Source organism: Megalobrama amblycephala, linkage group LG21 (genome assembly GCF_018812025.1).
Source record: "Megalobrama amblycephala isolate DHTTF-2021 linkage group LG21, ASM1881202v1, whole genome shotgun sequence".
Classification (NCBI taxonomy): domain Eukaryota; kingdom Metazoa; phylum Chordata; class Actinopteri; order Cypriniformes; family Xenocyprididae; genus Megalobrama; species Megalobrama amblycephala.
In genome coordinates, this window is record NC_063064.1 from 19,941,767 (window position 1) to 19,961,264 (window position 19,498).

Here is a 19,498-nt window from a genome sequence, read left to right on the forward strand (position 1 = left end):
AAATAGAAAATTATTTTAAATTCTAATAATATTTTAAAATATTACAGTTTTTACTGTAGTTTTGATCAAATAAAATACATTTATTTTATATTATATGATATTATAAATTATAATTATATATTTAATTGACCGTTCGCGAAGACCCGCCCCCTTTAGTTACTGTTGCTATTTCCGACAAGCCCGACAGACAAGACGGAAGTAGGTTACTTTTGATATATATTTGGCATAAAACAAAGTCTCAAATTTTGTAATTTTTAAAGAAATTTAAATAATAAATACAGTTTTTGTGGCACTTTAATGTGTCGTAACAGATCACTGTCAAGCGTCTCGTGAACCGATCATCTCTTCCTACTAGTTAATTTATAACATCAAAAAAACATGAATGAACATCAGAAGAAATGTTGTTTCAACCGCGGAAAGACATTATTACACAACATTTTTCAAGTTCAAGTCCACCGACGTTAATCTACTAACTCCCCATAACGGCGTTATCATTGGTTAGATCGCCTGTCAATCAAACTCCCGGCGAATACTGTAGAAGTTTACATTGACAAAAGGCATGTCCAAAACTCCATGTATGTGTCAAGAAAAAAATTTGTCATGAGAGCATTAGTGTCAACTAAAATGCTCTACTGAATTGTGTACTGTGTACAGACCCAAGAAGCCAGTTCTAGTTACCCATAATGATACATAATATATGCCCATTCCCTAGCAAGAAAATAACTGTAACATAAACATCAGAAGGACCAGAAACCGGGCACAGGTTCAAGTTGGTGACGCTGGTACCCGTCTAATAGAGGAGGAGGAGTGCGCAGGTCACAGAGGGGCGGGAGGGAACCTGCTGTACTCAGTAGCCGAGAGAGAGAGAGAGAGAGAGTTTAATCCGTAACTGGTAGTTAGTTTATGGCAGCACAAAAAGTTTCGTGTTTATTTCGTTCTCGACGCGTAAATAATGTAGAATAGCCGCGCAGGTGCTGCAGCTGCGATTTCATTGCAGTTATAGCTCTGGTGACTGCCACTGAATGCGACTTTTAAAGCGAAACGTACGGATTTTAGAGGAATAAATCTAATAGAAATCGTGCTAGGCGATGTAGACGCGTTAAAACATTCACAATTGACTATAATTTTGACATAAAGTCCATCATGGAGGTCCGAAAAATGCTCACGTGTGTTTTGTTCAGCGTGTTTCTGTGGGCAGGAGACGCTCAGGACTCGGTACCTGTTTCAGGTGAGTCGTTTCAGTCAATTCGGAGCTCAATATGAGATTTTGGGGAAATGTATTCTTGAATCCACAGGACGCGGTACACAGTTTACTTGAATCATGTATCTCATGTGTTAATTTGAAACGCGATGCCTGATTCAGCCGTGTCATTTGAGTCAAGCATTTCATTCAGGACTCAAAACCAGTAAGATAATAAGCTACGTTTTTACTTCAAGAGACTCAGTATGTTATTTAAAGTGAATTATATTGGTTAAATCGGCATTTAGTACCTGATTAACATTTAATTTAATATTCTTTAGGTAGTTTAGGTTGAAGCACATTGTTTAATTCAGGATCCAGTATTTGATTTAGGTGAGTCATGTTTTAGGAAAGGTGATTCATCTGATTCAGGAGTCAGGACAAGGTGAGTCATGTGGGTCAGAACCTGATAAAGGTGAGATATCAGTCAGTACCCGATTCAAAAAAGCAGATAATCTTTTATTTTGCAAAACCAAAGAGCAAAAAGAAAACAGTTATTTCATGTTAGCTATTATTGTATTAACTAATGTTAACGTACAGTCCTTATGAACAAACATGCATCAAGTTTGTGTGCTATAATAATCATTACTAATGCAAATCACTGAGTTTACCTTAACATTCTATTCTGTTCTATTCATGGTTAATTCTTCATCAAGATCTCAAAGCCCTTTAAACAATAATGCTACTGAAAACAGAAATTTGGAGATACTATCTGATAAACATGACTGATGGAGCACCAGCAGACATTACAAACATGTGAGCTAGAAGAAAAACATGTGTGTAAAAGCATTTTCCGTCACACATCGTGTCAGGGGGTTATTTTCTTTCAAAACATATGGCCCAATTTTTTTAAGTTCCAGTAAAGCATGTTCTCCCTGGACTGTGATCTGGGTGTCATCTTATATTTTGCTGTGTTAAATATAGTTATATTCATACACAATTTGGATTGACAAAAAAAGTCACTGCCTATTTATTTTCAGGACATATAAGTGACAGGGAGTATTTGCTGTATGAATAGAACAGCCATAACTTGTCAGCACACTGACATACACATTGAGTAAGGCCTGTGAATTAAAGGATTCTTGCTGTCAGTCACTAATGTTAGGCAATCGACCGCTTTCACAAAACCAATTAAATGCTTGAAAATAGGGGCATTGTGTATATTTTGGCTCTGTTGGTGTCTATCCTGACATCCCACTGAACTTATGAAACGTATGACGGAAGATAAACAACAGAGGAATTCATGCATGTACTGAATCAAAATCCTAACTAACCCACTCACTTATTCACTATTAGTGAATGTCTCACAGTTCACTATATGAGAGCAAAAATGATTGTATTGAAACACAGCTCAGTTCAAACATATCTTTTACATGCAAATGACAAAAAAAAAAAAAAATTAGACTTTAATCAGACGGCATATGTGGTTTTGACCACAACATGAAATCAGCGGAAACATACAGCTGCTGCTAGATCTAGGCAGGTGGAGCTGGGGAGGAGGAGGGCGCAGACTAAAGCCCCATTCACACCAAGAACGATAACTATAAAGATAATGATAACAATATAGTTCTGAGAATAGCACTGTCCACACCACAGCTATAACGATAACGATATTGAGAAATGATTGTTGGGATCAGAACGATTTTTTTCCAGCTGTTGAACGATAAAACACTCAGAGCCAATCATAATCCATTCTAATTTAAGGGCTCGCTCATTTAAAATGGCAGACGACATTGCAGAGAAGTTAATCGCAGAGGTCCAGAAAAATCCACCAGTGTTTGACCCTTTTCAAGGATACTTTAAGGCCAGAACACACCAAGCTGACACCGACGAACTAGTGGCGACGAAAGCAGACTGTGGGATTGGCTCACGTCGGCAGCGTCTGTGTCCAAAGTTGACACACCAAACCAATGCTAAACGGCCAAGTAGCACGTCCGTTCTGCGCCTGCGCAAGATGAAATGCCTTTCCGTACCAGCAGGTGGCAGTATCTGAACAGCCAATCAGAATGATCAGATGGTCCGACGAGCTCCAACGGCGATTCAACATTTCGAAAAACTTAGGCCGACAAAGAAAAACTGCCCGACGGCCGACCGTCGGCTTGGTGTGTTCCTGCCTTTAAAGAAAATGTATATATGGAAAACAATGGGCCATACCCTCGGAATACATGGTGAGAAGTATTAACAATGAGATCATTATGCCAGGCTAGCAAACAGTGTAACATAAAAAATAGGGATGCACGATATATCGGCCACCATATCGGTATCAGCTGACATATGTTCATTTTTTATGTTATCGGCCCGATTAGAAAATTTGGCTGATATATTAAAGCCGATAAATAATGGATTATTTCTTTCAGCTGAGACACTACAGATGCGCACTGTTCACCATGATGGTTTTGAATTGCTTGAAATATGATTGAAATCACTTCAAAAAGGAAAATACAGTTAAGTGCAGCACAAGTCTGTCATATTGGCTACATAAAATTATAATGGGAACATGGCTTTTAATGCAGAAACGTTCATTTTAGTAATCAATTCTCTCAAAAAATTATATAAAAATTTGGATTCAGATTTATCGGCCAATATATATCGGTTATCGGCTTTCAAATAAAATAATTATCGGTTATCGGTATTGGCTGAAATTTTCATATCGGTGCATCCCTAATAAAAAAATTACCTCAGGTATCCAGCGCTAGTTTCGACAACATTGCCTTGCAGTGAAAAAGACTAGGCGTTGTTTTTATTCCACTATATTGACTTTGTCAGCTAAATTCACTGTTAGATTAGATCGATTACACTAGCTATTCACTGGAAACATAGCATGCTGAGGACATCTGCTGGGTAAAGTGGTGTAAATGCAACATGAACAGCAAAAACATGTTGTACACGCTTTGAAACCGAAGCGCATGAGCTTAGAATAAACGGACCGTTATCTTCGTTGGTGTGGATGGACGGGCCTTTAGTGTATCCATTTGGATGCGTCAAGGTTATAAACCTTGGATACCTGAAATGGATTGACTGTGGAAGTTACATTGAAACAACCAATCAGAACACAAATAACAGTTTCATGGCTGAACTATTTATTCAAATCTGATTGCCACAAAACCACCATTTTTGCTGCCTGTCTGAACAAAACCTTAGGCACACCAACACAGTGACTCACAGAGAGTAAATTTGGAAGAGCCTTGAGCATTTTGGCTTTGCAGTCTCTGTGCAAAGTACCACCGCACCCTGGTTCCAAGCGGTCTGGCAGTTCACACAGGTTCAAGTGACCCAATCGGCTCTTTTCTCCTTGCATAGCAAAAGAAAACTATGAGAACTATGCAGTGTGCTGCTTTACAGTTTTATTAGAATTCATTGGTTCCACTTGTGAAAATTCTTTATCTCAAAAGATGGGCAACAAAGAGAGATTTGCGAGATTCTCTTATAATTTGATTCAAATTGGTTCTGACGCCTTCAGATCTTCTCTCAGGACTTGGGTGGGCGACTTTGGATTGTCTTAGGTGGCGAATGCTTGGCAGCATTCTGAACCCACTCGTTCTTTTCTGCACATACTCTTTCTTCCTCTTCAGGGGCTTCTGGAATAGCCTCTACATTCCTTCTTTTACCTCATATGGAACAGCCAATTCTCACCTCCCCCTTTTTTCTCCATGCACACCCGTCCATCCGCCTCCTGGTTGTAACATCCAGTAGCAGGGCCGTTCCTTCCCCCATCTGTTTATGTTTATCGTGCTGCTCCAGGTTAGAGGGCTCCTCTGCCAGGAAATTCCTGTAATGGCAAAATCAAATGTTCCATCTCTTGAAATATTTTGAAGCCCCCAGTTCTTCCTCATCCTAAGAAATACTACTGTTTTCTTATCCTTATTTTTAGAATCTACTGTTCCAGCCTACATCCTTTCTCAAATGACTAATTTCCTCACTCGTTTTCACACTTATCTCCATTTGGCTGTTCTTTCTCAGAGTTTCTCCTCGTTTTATTGTTCACTATAAACATTTAATGAGTTTAAATGTTGCGCCTACACAGCATCCAAACTTGTAAAAGCTTTTGTCAGCTTCTATAGTAAACATCTGAAGCAGTGCAATTGAATTAATACTACTGAGAGCTGCATGATTTTGGAAAATAATCGAATTGTGATTTATTTTTTGTCTGATGCAAAAAATGCAAATGCGATTTAAAATGAGTTAAAAAAAAGCTCCAGGTTTGCTGTGTTTGTTTGTAGGACTGTACAATTTGGCCAAACATTTTGTGATTATATCAATATGATTATAAAATAATAATAATAATAATTTTTATTATTATTACTACTACTAAAATAAAAATAATATTATTAATATTAAAATAAATTATTATTATTGTTATTTAATATTTCTTTTTATATATTAAAATATAATTTTAACTCTATTACAATAAAAGGAATTTAATGAGAATGATGTGAGAATGGAATTTAATGAATTTATTGCTGTAAATTTCTATTTGTAAATAAATAAATAAATAAATCTATTTCAATAAATCAAATTAATTGTGCTGCCCTACAAGACTATCGCCCCTTTTAACCCCTTAAAACCCTAAAGGAATATTTCACCCAAAAAGAAACTTGTCATAATTTACTCATGTTATTCCGAACCTGTATGCATTTCTTTCTTGATGTTTTTCTTGTCCATTGAAAGTCAGTGCGGTCCAAAACCCTACAGCTTAATCATTGTTTCCAAAATCTTCTTTTGTGTCGCACAGGTTTGGAACAACATGAGGGTGAGTAAATGATTACAGAAGATGCATTTTTGGGTGAACTATCCCTTTAAATATTGAACTCTGGGGCTTGTTTGTGCTAAATGACATCTAACATCATGTGGATTGTTGAAGAAAAGTGTGCTTTTACTTTTTTTCTTCTTTTTTTTTTTACCAATTGGACGATTTACAGCTAGCGTACAATGAAATGGACAAAAAATGCCATTGGCATATAATATACAACCAAAGGAATCCCTAGTAGCTTGTATATACTCTCACTAACTCCTTCTCCTCATGCCTTGGAAAGTCTGGAGGGTTTTAGTGCTGCTACAGTATGTACTAAATAAACACTCATCTCCCCCCTCTCGAGATGATAAACCATGGATCATTTTCCCTAAAAATCTACTGTTGTTTTTCACCTACAGTTTTAAACTGCTGTGAGGGCGATGTCCTGTTTCTCCTGGACTCCTCTGGTAGCGTGGCCTCCTACGAGTTCTCCCGTATGGTGGACTTCCTGTCGGAGCTCCTGCTGCCTTTCTCATTAGGGCCGAATGAGGTGAGGGTGGGACTGCTGCAGGTTGGGACTGAACCCCATCTCGAGTTTGGCTTTGACACCTACAGCTCCCAGCAAGGACTGCAGGAGGCCCTGGAGAGGACTAGACAGCTAAAGGGTGACACCAACACGGTGGACGCTCTACTGTTGGCTAGGAATCAAGTTTTGAAACAGGGTGTGCCGGGAGGTGCCAGACCAGATCTGCCCAGGGTTCTGGTTTGGCTCACGGATGGAGTGGATCCCGGCGAGGTGCAGGAACCAATGGCGAGGCTGCGAGAAGAGGGTGTGGCTGTACTAGTGGTTTCCACTGGTCATGGGAACTACCAGGTGCTGAGAGATGTTGTAAGTCCACCTACAGAGGAGCACCTGTTCTTTGTGGACGTTGACGATATCAACATCATCAGCGAAGACTTGAGGAATGCAATTATTGGTGTGTGTTTCACCTAAATATCTCAAAAACTACAATAGTTATGGCAAAAAAAAACTAAATTCTATCACATGCTCAGCCTCATTTCATTGCAAACCTGACTTTTATTATTCTGTTGAATACAAAGTTAGATGTTTAGATGTTCATGATAATCGATTCCATATTACAAAAGCAAATGTTGAACATGCATGGACTGTCAAGCTCCAAAAAGTGCAAAAGAACCTCATTATTATTATTATTAATTAGTAAATTAATAATAATAATTAGTAAATCGTACGCACGATTTAGCAATTTGAGGGAACGAAATAGTAAATTGTGTGCACGATTTAACAAATCAAGGGAACGAAATAGTAAATCGTGCGCACGATTTAGCAAATCGAGGGAACGAAATAGTAAATCATGCGCACGATTTAGCAAATCGAGGTAACAAAATAGTAAATCGTGTGCACGATTTAGCAAATCGAGGGAACGAAATAGTAAATCATGCGCACGATTTAGCAAATCAAGGGAACGAAATAGTAAATCGTGCACACGATTTAGCAAATCGAGGGAACGAAATAGTAAATCATGCGCACGATTTAGCAAATCGAGGTAACAAAATAGTAAATCGTGTGCACGATTTAGCAAATTGAGAGAATGAAATAGTAAATCGTGCGCACGATTTAGCAAATCGAGGTAACAAAATAGTAAATCGTGTGCACGATTTAGCAAATCGAGGGAACTAAATAGTAAATCATGCGCACGATTTAGCAAATCCAGGGAACGAAATAGTAAATCGTGCGCACGATTTAGCAAATCGAGGGAACGAAATAGTAAATCATGCGCACGATTTAGCAAATCGAGGTAACCAAATAGTAAATCGTGTGCACGATTTATCAAATCAAGGGAACGAAATAGTAAATCGTGCGCACGATTTAGCAAATCATGGGAACGAAATAGTAAATCATGTGCACGATTTATCAAATCGAGGGAACAAAATAGTAAATCGTGCGCACGATTTAGCAAATCATGGGAACGAAATAGTAAATCATGTGCACGATTTAGCAAATCAAGGGAACGAAATAGTAAATCGTGCGCACGATTTAGCAAATCATGGGAACGAAATAGTAAATCATGTGCACGATTTAGCAAATCGAGGGAACGAAATAGTAAATCGTGCGCACGATTTAGCAAATCGAGGGAACGAAATAGTAAATCATGTGCACGATTTATCAAATCGAGGGAACGAAATAGTAAATCGTGCGCACGATTTAGCAAATCATGGGAACGAAATAGTAAATCATGTGCACGATTTATCAAATCAAGGGAACGAAATAGTAAATCGTGCGCACGATTTAGCAAATCATGGGAACGAAATAGTAAATCATGTGCACGATTTATCAAATCAACGGAACGAAATAGTAAATCGTGCGCACGATTTAGCAAATCATGGGAACGAAATAGTAAATCATGCGCACGATTTAGCAAATCGAGGGAACAAAATAGTAAATCATGCGCATGATTTAGCAAATCGAGGGAACAAAATAGTAAATCGTGTGCACGATTTATCAAATCAAGGGAACGAAATAGTAAATCGTACGCACGATTTATCAAATCAAGGGAACGAAATAGTAAATCGTGAGCACGATTTATCAAATCAAGGGAACGAAATAGTAAATCGTGCGCACGATTTAGCAAATCGAGGGAACGAAATAGTAAATCGTGCGCACGATTTAGCAAATCATGGGAACGAAATAGTAAATCATGCGCACGATTTAGCAAATCGAGGGAACAAAATAGTAAATCGTGCGCATGATTTAGCAAATCAAGGGAACAAAATAGTAAATCGTACGCACGATTTATCAAATCAAAGGGAACGAAATAGTAAATCGTGAGCACGATTTATCAAATCAAGGGAACGAAATAGTAAATCGTGCGCACGATTTAGCAAATCGAGGGAACGAAATAGTAAATCGTGCGCACGATTTAGCAAATCATGGAACGAAATAGTAAATCATGCGCACGATTTAGCAAATCGAGGGAACGAAATAGTAAATCGTGAGCACGATTTATCAAATCAAGGGAACGAAATAGTAAATCGTGCGCACGATTTAGCAAATCGAGGGAACGAAATAGTAAATCGTGAGCACGATTTATCAAATCAAGGGAACGAAATAGTAAATCGTGCGCACGATTTAGCAAATCGAGGGAACAAAATAGTAAATCGTGTGCACGATTTATCAAATCAAGGGAACGAAATAGTAAATCGTACGCACGATTTATCAAATCAAGGGAACAAAATAGTAAATCGTACGCACGATTTATCAAATCAAGGGAACGAAATAGTAAATCGTACGCACGATTTATCAAATCAAGGGAACGAAATAGTAAATCGTGAGCACGATTTATCAAATCATGGGAACGAAATAGTAAATCGTGCGCACGATTTAGCAAATCGAGGGAACGAAATAGTAAATCGTGAGCACGATTTATCAAATCAAGGGAACGAAATAGTAAATCGTGCGCACGATTTAGCAAATCGAGGGAACAAAATAGTAAATCGTGAGCACGATTTATCAAATCATGGGAACGAAATAGTAAATCGTGCGCACGATTTAGCAAATCGAGGGAACGAAATAGTAAATCGTGAGCACGATTTATCAAATCAAGGGAACGAAATAGTAAATCGTGCGCACGATTTAGCAAATCGATTTATCAAATCAAGGGAACAAAATAGTAAATCGTGTACGCACGATTTATCAAATCAAGGGAACGAAATAGTAAATCGTACGATTTATCAAATCACGAAATAGATTTATCAAATCAAGGGAACAAAATAGTAAATCGTACGCACGATTTATCAAATCAAGGGAACAAAATAGTAAATCGTACGCACGATTTATCAAATCAAGGGAACGAAATAGTAAATCGTACGCACGATTTATCAAATCAAGGGAACGAAATAGTAAATTGTGCGCACGATTTAGCAAATCAAGGGAACAAAATAGTAAATCGTACGCACGATTTATCAAATCAAGGGAACGAAATAGTAAATCATGCGCACGATTTAGCAAATCGAGGGAACGAAATAGTAAATAGTGCGCACGATTTAGCAAATCGAGGGAACGAAATAGTAAATCGTGCGCACGATTTAGCAAATCGAGGGAACGAAATAGTAAATCGTGCGCACGATTTAGCAAATCAAGGGAACAAAATAGTAAATCGTGAGCACGATTTAGCAAATCGAGGGAACGAAATAGTAAATCGTGCATGATTTATCAAATTGAGGGAACGAATTAGTAAAACTTGCGCACGATTTACTTTTTTTCTTGCATGTCATGTGCGGGGCTCCGTACAAATTTCATTCAAAACCATTAAAAAAAAATCATACTTGTAGAAATTCAAGTTTGGAACAAATTGATGGTTATTCTAACTTCATACATTTTTTTTATTTTTATCAACATTTGAAAGTGGGTAAGTTTCATAAAAAAAGCAACATTACGTTAGGCAATTTTGATTCATATACTGTTTAATGTTTGATGATTGTGTTATTTTACATGTGCGTCAGCAATCGCTTGTTTCAGCTTTTTCTTCGCCTGTGTTTTGACGCGGACATTCTGTGCTTTTTCATAAGGCCCAGTGTGCATCTTGCATAATAGCGCCCCCTACAGTATAACAGTCAAAACATGGATTACTGGAAAATTCTGTCAATGTAGACCTTGATTTCATATTTCACCCAGAACAACAGTCAATCTTATGAGAGTGTTTTCTAAATAGGGAGAGTGATCTGATGTGGGTGTGAATAGCTCCGTACCTCCGCCCCAGTGTGCCGAAGGAATCTCAAATGCCAGTCAACTCCGACACAAATAGCTTGAGACGGCTCCAAGATAAGAAGCGCCATGAGGAAACAGAGACAGAAACCGGCAGACACTGTAATGAGAGATGAGGGCTATTTATACAGAAATTATTTTATCCTTTTCGACCCCCGGCAAAGTCCCCCGGAGCGCTAGACACAGCTATTATTAGTAGGCATTCCTTCGCACATATATAAGGCCTTACATATGTGCAACTTCCAGACACTTACATAAACAAATGTATTGATTGCACGCAATAATTCAGACCAGGTGGTGTTTTATCCTTTTTAGAAATTGCCCTAGGCATGGATTTAGAGACTAGAGTGACTAATTTCATTTCTGCCATCTTTTATTTCTCTTTCTCTCTGATCAAATGCAGAGATTATTCGGGCCGAGAGGCTACAGGTGAAGTCGGTCACTGCTACTTCAGCTCAGCTGGAATGGAGACCTGTGTTGGCTGGTACCGGCTACTACGATATTCAGTTTGGTCCCATCCGGACAGGGCAGACCGGAGGGTCCGGAGGTCCAGGCACCAGTCCTGGCACTGGTTTGGGTCCTTTTCAGAGGATCACGCGGCCTGGAGATGCCAGCTCGGCTCAGCTGACTGGCCTGCGTCCAGACACTACGTACACCGTCACCCTCACACCAAAGGCTAACCTGGAGTTCCTGAACTCTCTTCAAGCCACCTTTACTACACAGCCAGGTGCGCAATCTGTAGATTAGTCATCATTGAAAGGGAACCGAAGTGTGAATCTCATAAAGCCTGTTAAGAATATTTCATCACAAGTTCAAAAGAAGAAAAAAAGAAACTATACTTCACATAATGAAAATTATTTTTTATGACCATTAGTTTTTGGTCGTTGTGTCTTTAATGTTTAATTCATGCTTATAATAATAAAGCTAATAATAATAAAAATAATATTGATTTGTATTAATTAAATATGAATATGAAATGTATTAGTAATATTAATAGCATTAATTAGACATTATTAATTAAATATGAATATTAAATGTATTAATAATAATAATAATGGTCATTGTTATTATAATTATTAGCATTAAATATCATTAACTTAACATTAAATAATAACAACAACAACAATAATGATAAATATTAACAAATAAGAAATTATATTTAGAATACTGAGAATTATTTTTATGACCATTATTTTTTTATTGTCTTTAATGTTTAAACTATGCTTATAATAACAATAATAATTATTATTAAATAGCATTAATTAAATATAAACATTAAATGTATTATTGTTATTAGTAATATTATTAATAGAATCAATTAGATATCATGAAATAAATATGAATATTAAATGTATTATTATTAATAATAATAATAATGATCATTGTTATTATAATTATTAGCAGTAAATATCAGTACCTTAACATTAAATAATAACAACAATAAAGATAAATATTATCAAATAAGAAATTATACTTAGAATACTGAGAATGAGTTTTATGACTAGTATTTTTTATTGTCTTTAATGTTTAAATTATGCTTATAACAATAATAATATTAGTATTAAATAGCATTAATTAAATATAAACATTAAATGTATTATTGGTAATAATTATTATTTTTATTATTGTTATTTTTTATCATTAATTACAATAATTAATTAAATGTAATATTCATATTTATTGTTATTATTTTTAAATGAAAATGTATTAATAATAATAATTTAATGTTCATATTTACTTAATGTTAATTTAATATTAAATATTTAATGTTTTGTAATATTAAAATGTAATTTTAACCCTATTACAATAATGAGAATTGAGAATCACTGAGAAATACTGATATTGCATATTCACTGTTAAAGTCAACATGAAATAAAAATGTGTGCATATTATTCCCTTTTCTTCATAAAAAAACCTTAGAAGCATTAAATTATAGAAGTAAAATGGGATATGAACAGTTTCTTGTTGACTCTTGTTGTTACTCTTTTGGATTATATAAAGTTATTTAAACAAATGTGGCTATATGCACAATCGCCATCTTTGTTCAGACCTCTCTCATGTCTTCTCCCCAGTGGCTCCTCCTCAGCCGGAGGTCCAGACTCTCTCCACAGTGACGGTGTCCGAGTCGAGCAGCAGCAGTGTGCGTGTGAGCTGGGCTCCGCTGCTGCCTCACCTCATACAGGCCTATCAGGTGGAGTATTCAGCTCTTCCTTCAGGGCCGCTCCGGGTGATCAGCCTCAGTAACAGGCAGGACTCCATAGTCCTTACTGACCTCCAGCCCGACACGCAGTACCTGGTCACCATAAGCGCAAAACAGTACTCTGGCAAAGAGAGAGCCATGTCGGTTAAAGCCTGTACACAGGAAGGTAAGAACGAACGGATGTGTTATGTGTTATGCATGCCATTATAAGTGCTTTCCTTTTCCAGCAAAATGACACCTGGGCCTGGTTTCACAGACAGGGCTAATTTAACTAAGGCCTAATCAGGACATTTAAAGGGATAGTTCACCCAAAAATGAAAATTATCCCATGATTTACTCACCCTCAAGCCATACTATTTTCTTTCAGATTAAAAAATATCCTGGCTTTTCCGAGCTTTATAATGGAAGTGAATGGGGGGCGAGATTTTGAAGACCAAAAAAATGCATCCATTCATCATAAAAATAATCCAAAAATGGCTCCAGGGGGTTAATAAAGGCCTTTTGAAGTGAAGCGATGGGTTTTTGTAGGAAAAGTATCCATATTTAAACTTTATTAACTAAAATAACTAGCCTTCGGCAGACGACATGTAGGATAAGCTTAGATGCCTCTCGTGGTTCAAACAATAGGGCTCCTCTTCTCTTGTATCGAAATCCTCTGATAAAAATTAAAATGAATTAATTTTAAACTTCTAATTTGTGACCAGCATTTTGTTTTGCTCTATTCTCTGCGCTTCCACGTTCGTCATTATGTTATGCGTCGGGTCAAAGGTCACTCTTCCGCTGCAAATCGATCAGTACGGCCAACTGCCGAAGTTTTAAATATGGATATTTTCTTACAAAAACCCATCGCTTCGCTTCAGAAGGCCTTTATTAACCCCCTGGGGCCATGTGGATTATTTTTATGATGGATGGATGCATGTTTTTGGGCTTCAAAATCTCGTCCCCCATTCACTACCATTATAAAGCTTGGATATTTTTTAATATATCTCTGATTGTGTTCATCTGAAAGAAGATATATACCTAGTATGGCTTGAGGGTGAGTAAATCATGGGATAATTTTCATTTTTGGGTGAACTATCCCTTTAAATGCCCCTTTAATCAAGTTGGTTTCAGTTAAAACGGCTCAAACATGCATTTTAGTCTGGGACTAGGCTACACTGTCTGTGAAACTGGGGGATTATTGTAGTCTTAAGTTCATCAAGTTCTATAATTAAATTCATTAGGAGCATCAGGAATAGTGTTGGAATCCCTCTTTTCCAATCAGACCACACCATTTAGTGTTCCTGCCAATGTTATTCCCACATCCCCTCCCTCTGATTCCCAGCAAGAAACGGGAAGCTTGACCTCTCCCCCTCTTTCTCTCAGTGCTGCCGGCTCTCTCGGATCTACAGCTGACCACAGTGGGCAATGAGTCAGTGCAGCTCCGGTGGAAGGGGAGTTACGACGGGCTCCGTGGTTACTGGGTCACATGGGAGCGAGGTCAGAGCCAGCGCTCCACCCTGTATTTACCACCCAACCGCCTATCCACCACCCTCAACCATGTGCCCTCCAGAGCCCGCGTCTGCGTCTCCCCGGTGTACCGGACGGCTCGTGGCGAGGGTCTCTGCTGCACTGCTTAGATCTGGTCTTCGGTGAGACACCCGTCTGTAGAACATGGGGATTATGGGTTATTTTATGTTATGAAATAAGCATCTTAACCCTGTAAAGCCTGACATATGACATAATATAGTCCAGAAATACAAATTTTTGGAAATGGAACAGTTTGTTTAACCTTATCTAAAAAGGTTTCATGTTTGAATATTAGAGGTACAATGGTTCAAATGACTTTTTATCATGGTTTTAGGGTCACGGTTTCGATACAGGACAGTATGTGCTATGTTCAGGGAAAATAGGACAAGTGTCAAATAAAAATAAAGAAAATAAGATCAAATATTCAAACTACAAGCAACATCACAAATAAATACAATAGAGCAAAGATTCAAATAAAATAAACAGTGCTTTTCAGGTATATAACTATGGAAGCCCGTTTCCGAAACCTAAAAAAAAAAAAAAAAAACAGCACTAAAAAAAAAAAAAAAAATCACGCAATTGCGACTTTATATCTCAGAATTCTGACTTTATAACTCACAATTGTGAGATATAAACACGCAATTGCGAGTTAAAAAGTCAGAATTCTGAGATAAAAAGTTGCAATTAATCTTTTTTTTTTTTTTTTTTAGTGGTGTTTTTTTTTTTTTTTTTTAGTGGCGGAAACAGGCTTCCATAAATTACGGAAGAGGATTAGGGCCAAGCAATAATAAAAAAATAAAACCATCTCGAGATTAAAGTTGTTAAATTTCGAGAAAAAACTCGTTAAATTTCGAGAAAAAAAGTCTTAATAAAATGTTGAGAATAAAGTCATTAAATTACGAGAATAAACTCGTTAAATTACGAGAAAAAACTTGTTAAATTTTGAGAAAAAACGAGATAAAATGTGAGAATAAATTAAATTACGAGAAAAAAGTTGTTAAAAAGAACAAATTCGTTAATTATGAGAAAAAAGTCAAGATAAAATGAATAAACTCATTAAATTTGAAAAAAGAATAAAGTCAAGATAAAATGTTGAGAATAAACTCGTTAAATTACGAAAAAAGAGAAAAAGTGAGAATAAAGTTAAATTACGAGAAAAAAGTCGTTAAATTACGAGAACAAATTCGTTAAATTATGAGAAAAAAGTCAAGATAAAATGTTGAGAATAAACTCATTAAATTACGAGAACAAATTCGTTAAATTATGAGAAAAAAGTTAAGATAAAATGTTGAGAATAAACTCATTAAATTATGAGAAAAATTTTGTTAAATTTCGAGAAAAAAGTCGAGATAAAATGTTGAGAATAAACTCATTAAATTATGAGAAAAAAGTCGTTAAATTATGAGAAAAAAGTCGAGATAAAATGTTGAGAATAAACTCATTAAATTACGAGAAAAAAGTTGTTAAATTACGAGAACAAATTCGTTAAATTATGAGAAAAAAGTCAAGATAAAAGTTGAGAATAAACTCATTAAATTATGAGAAAAAAGTCGTTAAATTACAAATTTGTTCTCATAATTTAACGACTTTTTTCTCGTAATTTAATGACTTTATTCTCATAATTTAATGAGTTTATTCTCATAATTTAATGAGTTTATTCTCAACATTTTATCTTGACTTTTTTCTCGAAATTTAACGACATTTTTCTCATAATTTAACAAATTTGTTCTCGTTATTTAACGACTTTTTTCTCGAAATTTAACAAGTTTTTTCTCGTAATTTAAGGAGTTTATTCTCAACATTTTATTTAGACTTTTTTCTCGAAATTTAACAACTTTAATCTCGAGATGGTTTCATTTTTTTATTATTGCTTGGCCCTAATCCTCTTCCGTAATAAATAACAGTCGTTTTCAAGTACAGAAAATGAAGTAATAAAGTAATCAAATATTAAATAACACTGCATATTATCTTTACTGTATAACTTAAATAAAGATTAATCATTATTGAAGTTACAAAAGCTATTCAGTCAAGAGCCGTGTGTTATTTCTTTGTCATTTGTTGTTTGATTAACATTAAAAACAGACAGTAGGCTTCTTTCCCTTTAAGACATAGGCCTAAAGCACGATGCCTTGTCTTTCTCGACTGTTATACGTTCACTTAAGACATAACTGACTATGTTTGCTAGGATAGTCGCCAAGACGGGCATGTTGATCTAATTTTTGTGTGAAGGTGTCCGTTCAAGTGCAAGACTTTTTTTTACCGAGAACCGTTACACCCCTAGTGAGTATCATAAACATCAGGTTTTTGTGGCTCATATAGAATGATATAAGAGAATATGGAGCTCACACATGAGGAGGAACATAACTGAGGCCCAAACTGAGCAAAAAATGCAATTTGGTGGAGTTGCTGCTGTTTATATGGCCAAAAAGTAAGAAAATCTTATAGCTTGTAAAATCTTCATAAAATGCACATAAATATCAGTTGTCACTATATTTCCCTTAGTAAGATGATATTTAACTCTTTGCCTGCCATTGACGGAATTTTCCGGCTTTCCATGTTTTCACTGTTATACGGTAGATGGCACTATAACGCAAAAGAGTACAGAATCTCTGGATCAAAACACATGCAAAAAAAGCAGAAACAAGCGATAAAACCATTGCTTATGCACGTTGTAGTCTTTGAAAAAACAGTTTTCTCAGCTTTTGCATGAAGAATGCACAAGCCTAAAATATATTGCATGTTCAGATATTCATACAACAAAATATTCTAGTTTTGTGAAAATGATCAAAAACACTGGCAGTGGCTGGCAACTTTCTGGTGGGGAAAGAGTTAAATGCTTAGTTTTATGATCAAAGCTCTGTAGTTTTTATTTTGGGGCAAAACATAATGCAATGCAATACAATGATGAACAAACCTTGGATCATGTTTGATACTCGCATTTTAACATTATTTTAAAATATGATATATTGATAAACTCAAGTTGCATCAGTCCAGCACGTACTCAACTTGAAATATTACTGAAAATATAATAGTTATTTTCATGTTTACTTTATAAAAATAAGATTTTATAGCAAAAAGACTTACTAAAAGGCCTTTTACTTGCTAAAAAGTATGAATTATCAATGTGTGCAACATGTTTTTCAGCAAAGTTTTGATCATCACGTTGATAATTTAGAGGCCTTAGAAATTTGCATATCAATTATGATACAGCAGGATTTACAAGGTTAAAGGTGAAGTAATTCCTCCAAACAGAATTGCATGATGTGAATACATTGGTTGGACAAACAAAAAGCGAAATGTTAAGCTTTTAACACTGCATACACTTTTAAACATGCACCTCTTGTTTGTTTTACTGCACAGCTGCGCTCATCTGGAACCGTGGAGTGCCGCTCTGCCAAACACGAGAGATGGAGGGAAGAACAACACCAAAAGCCTTCCTCAAATGGACAGATGGGAGGACAGAGGAGTCCAGGACTCTGTTGGAAAACTCATCACCCATAGATGGTGATCTTTAAACACACCAACACAACATGCACTGACACACAAACCCCAAACAACACCTAGAACACAGAGACTAAACGAGTCTGAACTGAAAAGTGACTCAAGAACGAGAGTTGTAAAGGAATGTTTTGGGTTCAGCACTTTTTGCCGCATATGTGGCTTGCTGTGCATTACCGCAGATAGTTTTGACTCTTGTAGAAACAAGCCAAAATCACATTTACAGTTATGCACTTAATTATCAGTCTGTTTGTAGTATCCTCATGTATATTGAGTGAAAGTTACAGGGTTTATATGGTCATTAATTATGACTATAACAGACAAAATTAGCGATTTTATCATGTGGCTACTTTAGAAACTGTGTATTTTAACATTTGTGTGTGGTGTCTTTTACCACAGACTTGCAGCTGAACCCATGATATTCCTTTAAAATGCCAGAATTAGACAATCGCGTTTTTATTAAGAGTTATATCACAAAAGCAATAGTTTGTAAATATCCTACTAATGCTTTTTGGGATATATTTATCAAAGACATAGTTGGTTACTGTATTTTTTTTTTTAATTTAGATTCCTCCGTACAGTTTGAAATGGGAACAATAAGACACTTTTAGGGGGAATCTGAATGACATCCATCACTGGTTTTTCTTTAAGGTCAATGCAAATAACATAACCCTGCTTAATTTACTCGTTACCATAGCTGCAGATCTTGGCAGCGGTGAAACTCTGAAAATCTGGCACGGATCTTAATCACTGTGGCTAAAGTATTAAGACTTCAAAAGGGCCACGATTGGTTTGTTTGAAGAATAGTGACTCGGGGTTAAGCTTTTCCCTGTGCATGCATACTGTAGATTGGATTTATCATTTATCAGATTAATGATTTTCTCTGTAGTCGTGTCTTAACAGGCAAACATAAGTTCGCAGGCTGGATCAAGGTCTTAAAATAGTGTTTAGGGATACATCATTTTGTTCTTACAGTCTTTTAATGATGTGAAGTTTTCTACATCATATCACTCAAGACATAAGCATAAAACATTTTCATACCTATTTCAGGGTCATTCTGCAAGAATTTGTAGTCCATTTCTATAGATATTCAAAACATTCATGTCTGATATTTTGTGTCTTTTTTGTTGCATCATAATGGCAGGTTGGGCTTTCTGTATTATGAAAAGGTGCTTGTTCATTCCCAGCTTGGCTGCACGTCTTACACATCACTGTTTTCAAAATGTTTTTAGTTATTAAATAAAAAGGATCCATTTCAGTCCATGTCTGCTTTTGTTTCTAAACCTCTGTGTAATAAAGTAATTATTTATGCCTTAAGAAAGTTATTTTAATTCTTAAATATAACAAATATATATGTATACAGTCAAACCAAAATGTATTCAGACACCTTGAACATTTTATTCATTAATACAGTTTATTCACTATAGTTTAAAAAATCTTAATTATGTCATAACATTTAACACTTAAGCAAAACATGGTCAGGTCAAAGTGTCTGAATAATTTTTGGTTCCAAAACTGGCAATTTTACTGGTAGTC

The 19,498-nt window shown here is 36.0% G+C and overlaps 1 protein-coding gene across 1 annotated transcript; it reads left to right on the forward strand.

Annotated features, from left to right (window-relative positions):
* The first annotated feature begins 811 nt into the window (after nucleotides 1-811).
* Nucleotides 812-19,220, forward strand: vwa1 (von Willebrand factor A domain containing 1). Its single transcript, XM_048172561.1, has 6 exons — nucleotides 812-1,228; nucleotides 6,392-6,949; nucleotides 11,159-11,482; nucleotides 12,828-13,121; nucleotides 14,321-14,586; nucleotides 17,825-19,220. Exons 1-5 carry the CDS (start codon nucleotides 1,144-1,146, stop codon nucleotides 14,572-14,574), a joined length of 1,515 nt encoding a protein of 504 aa, XP_048028518.1. The 5' UTR covers nucleotides 812-1,143; the 3' UTR covers nucleotides 14,575-14,586; nucleotides 17,825-19,220.
* Nucleotides 19,221-19,498: the final 278 nt, after the last annotated feature.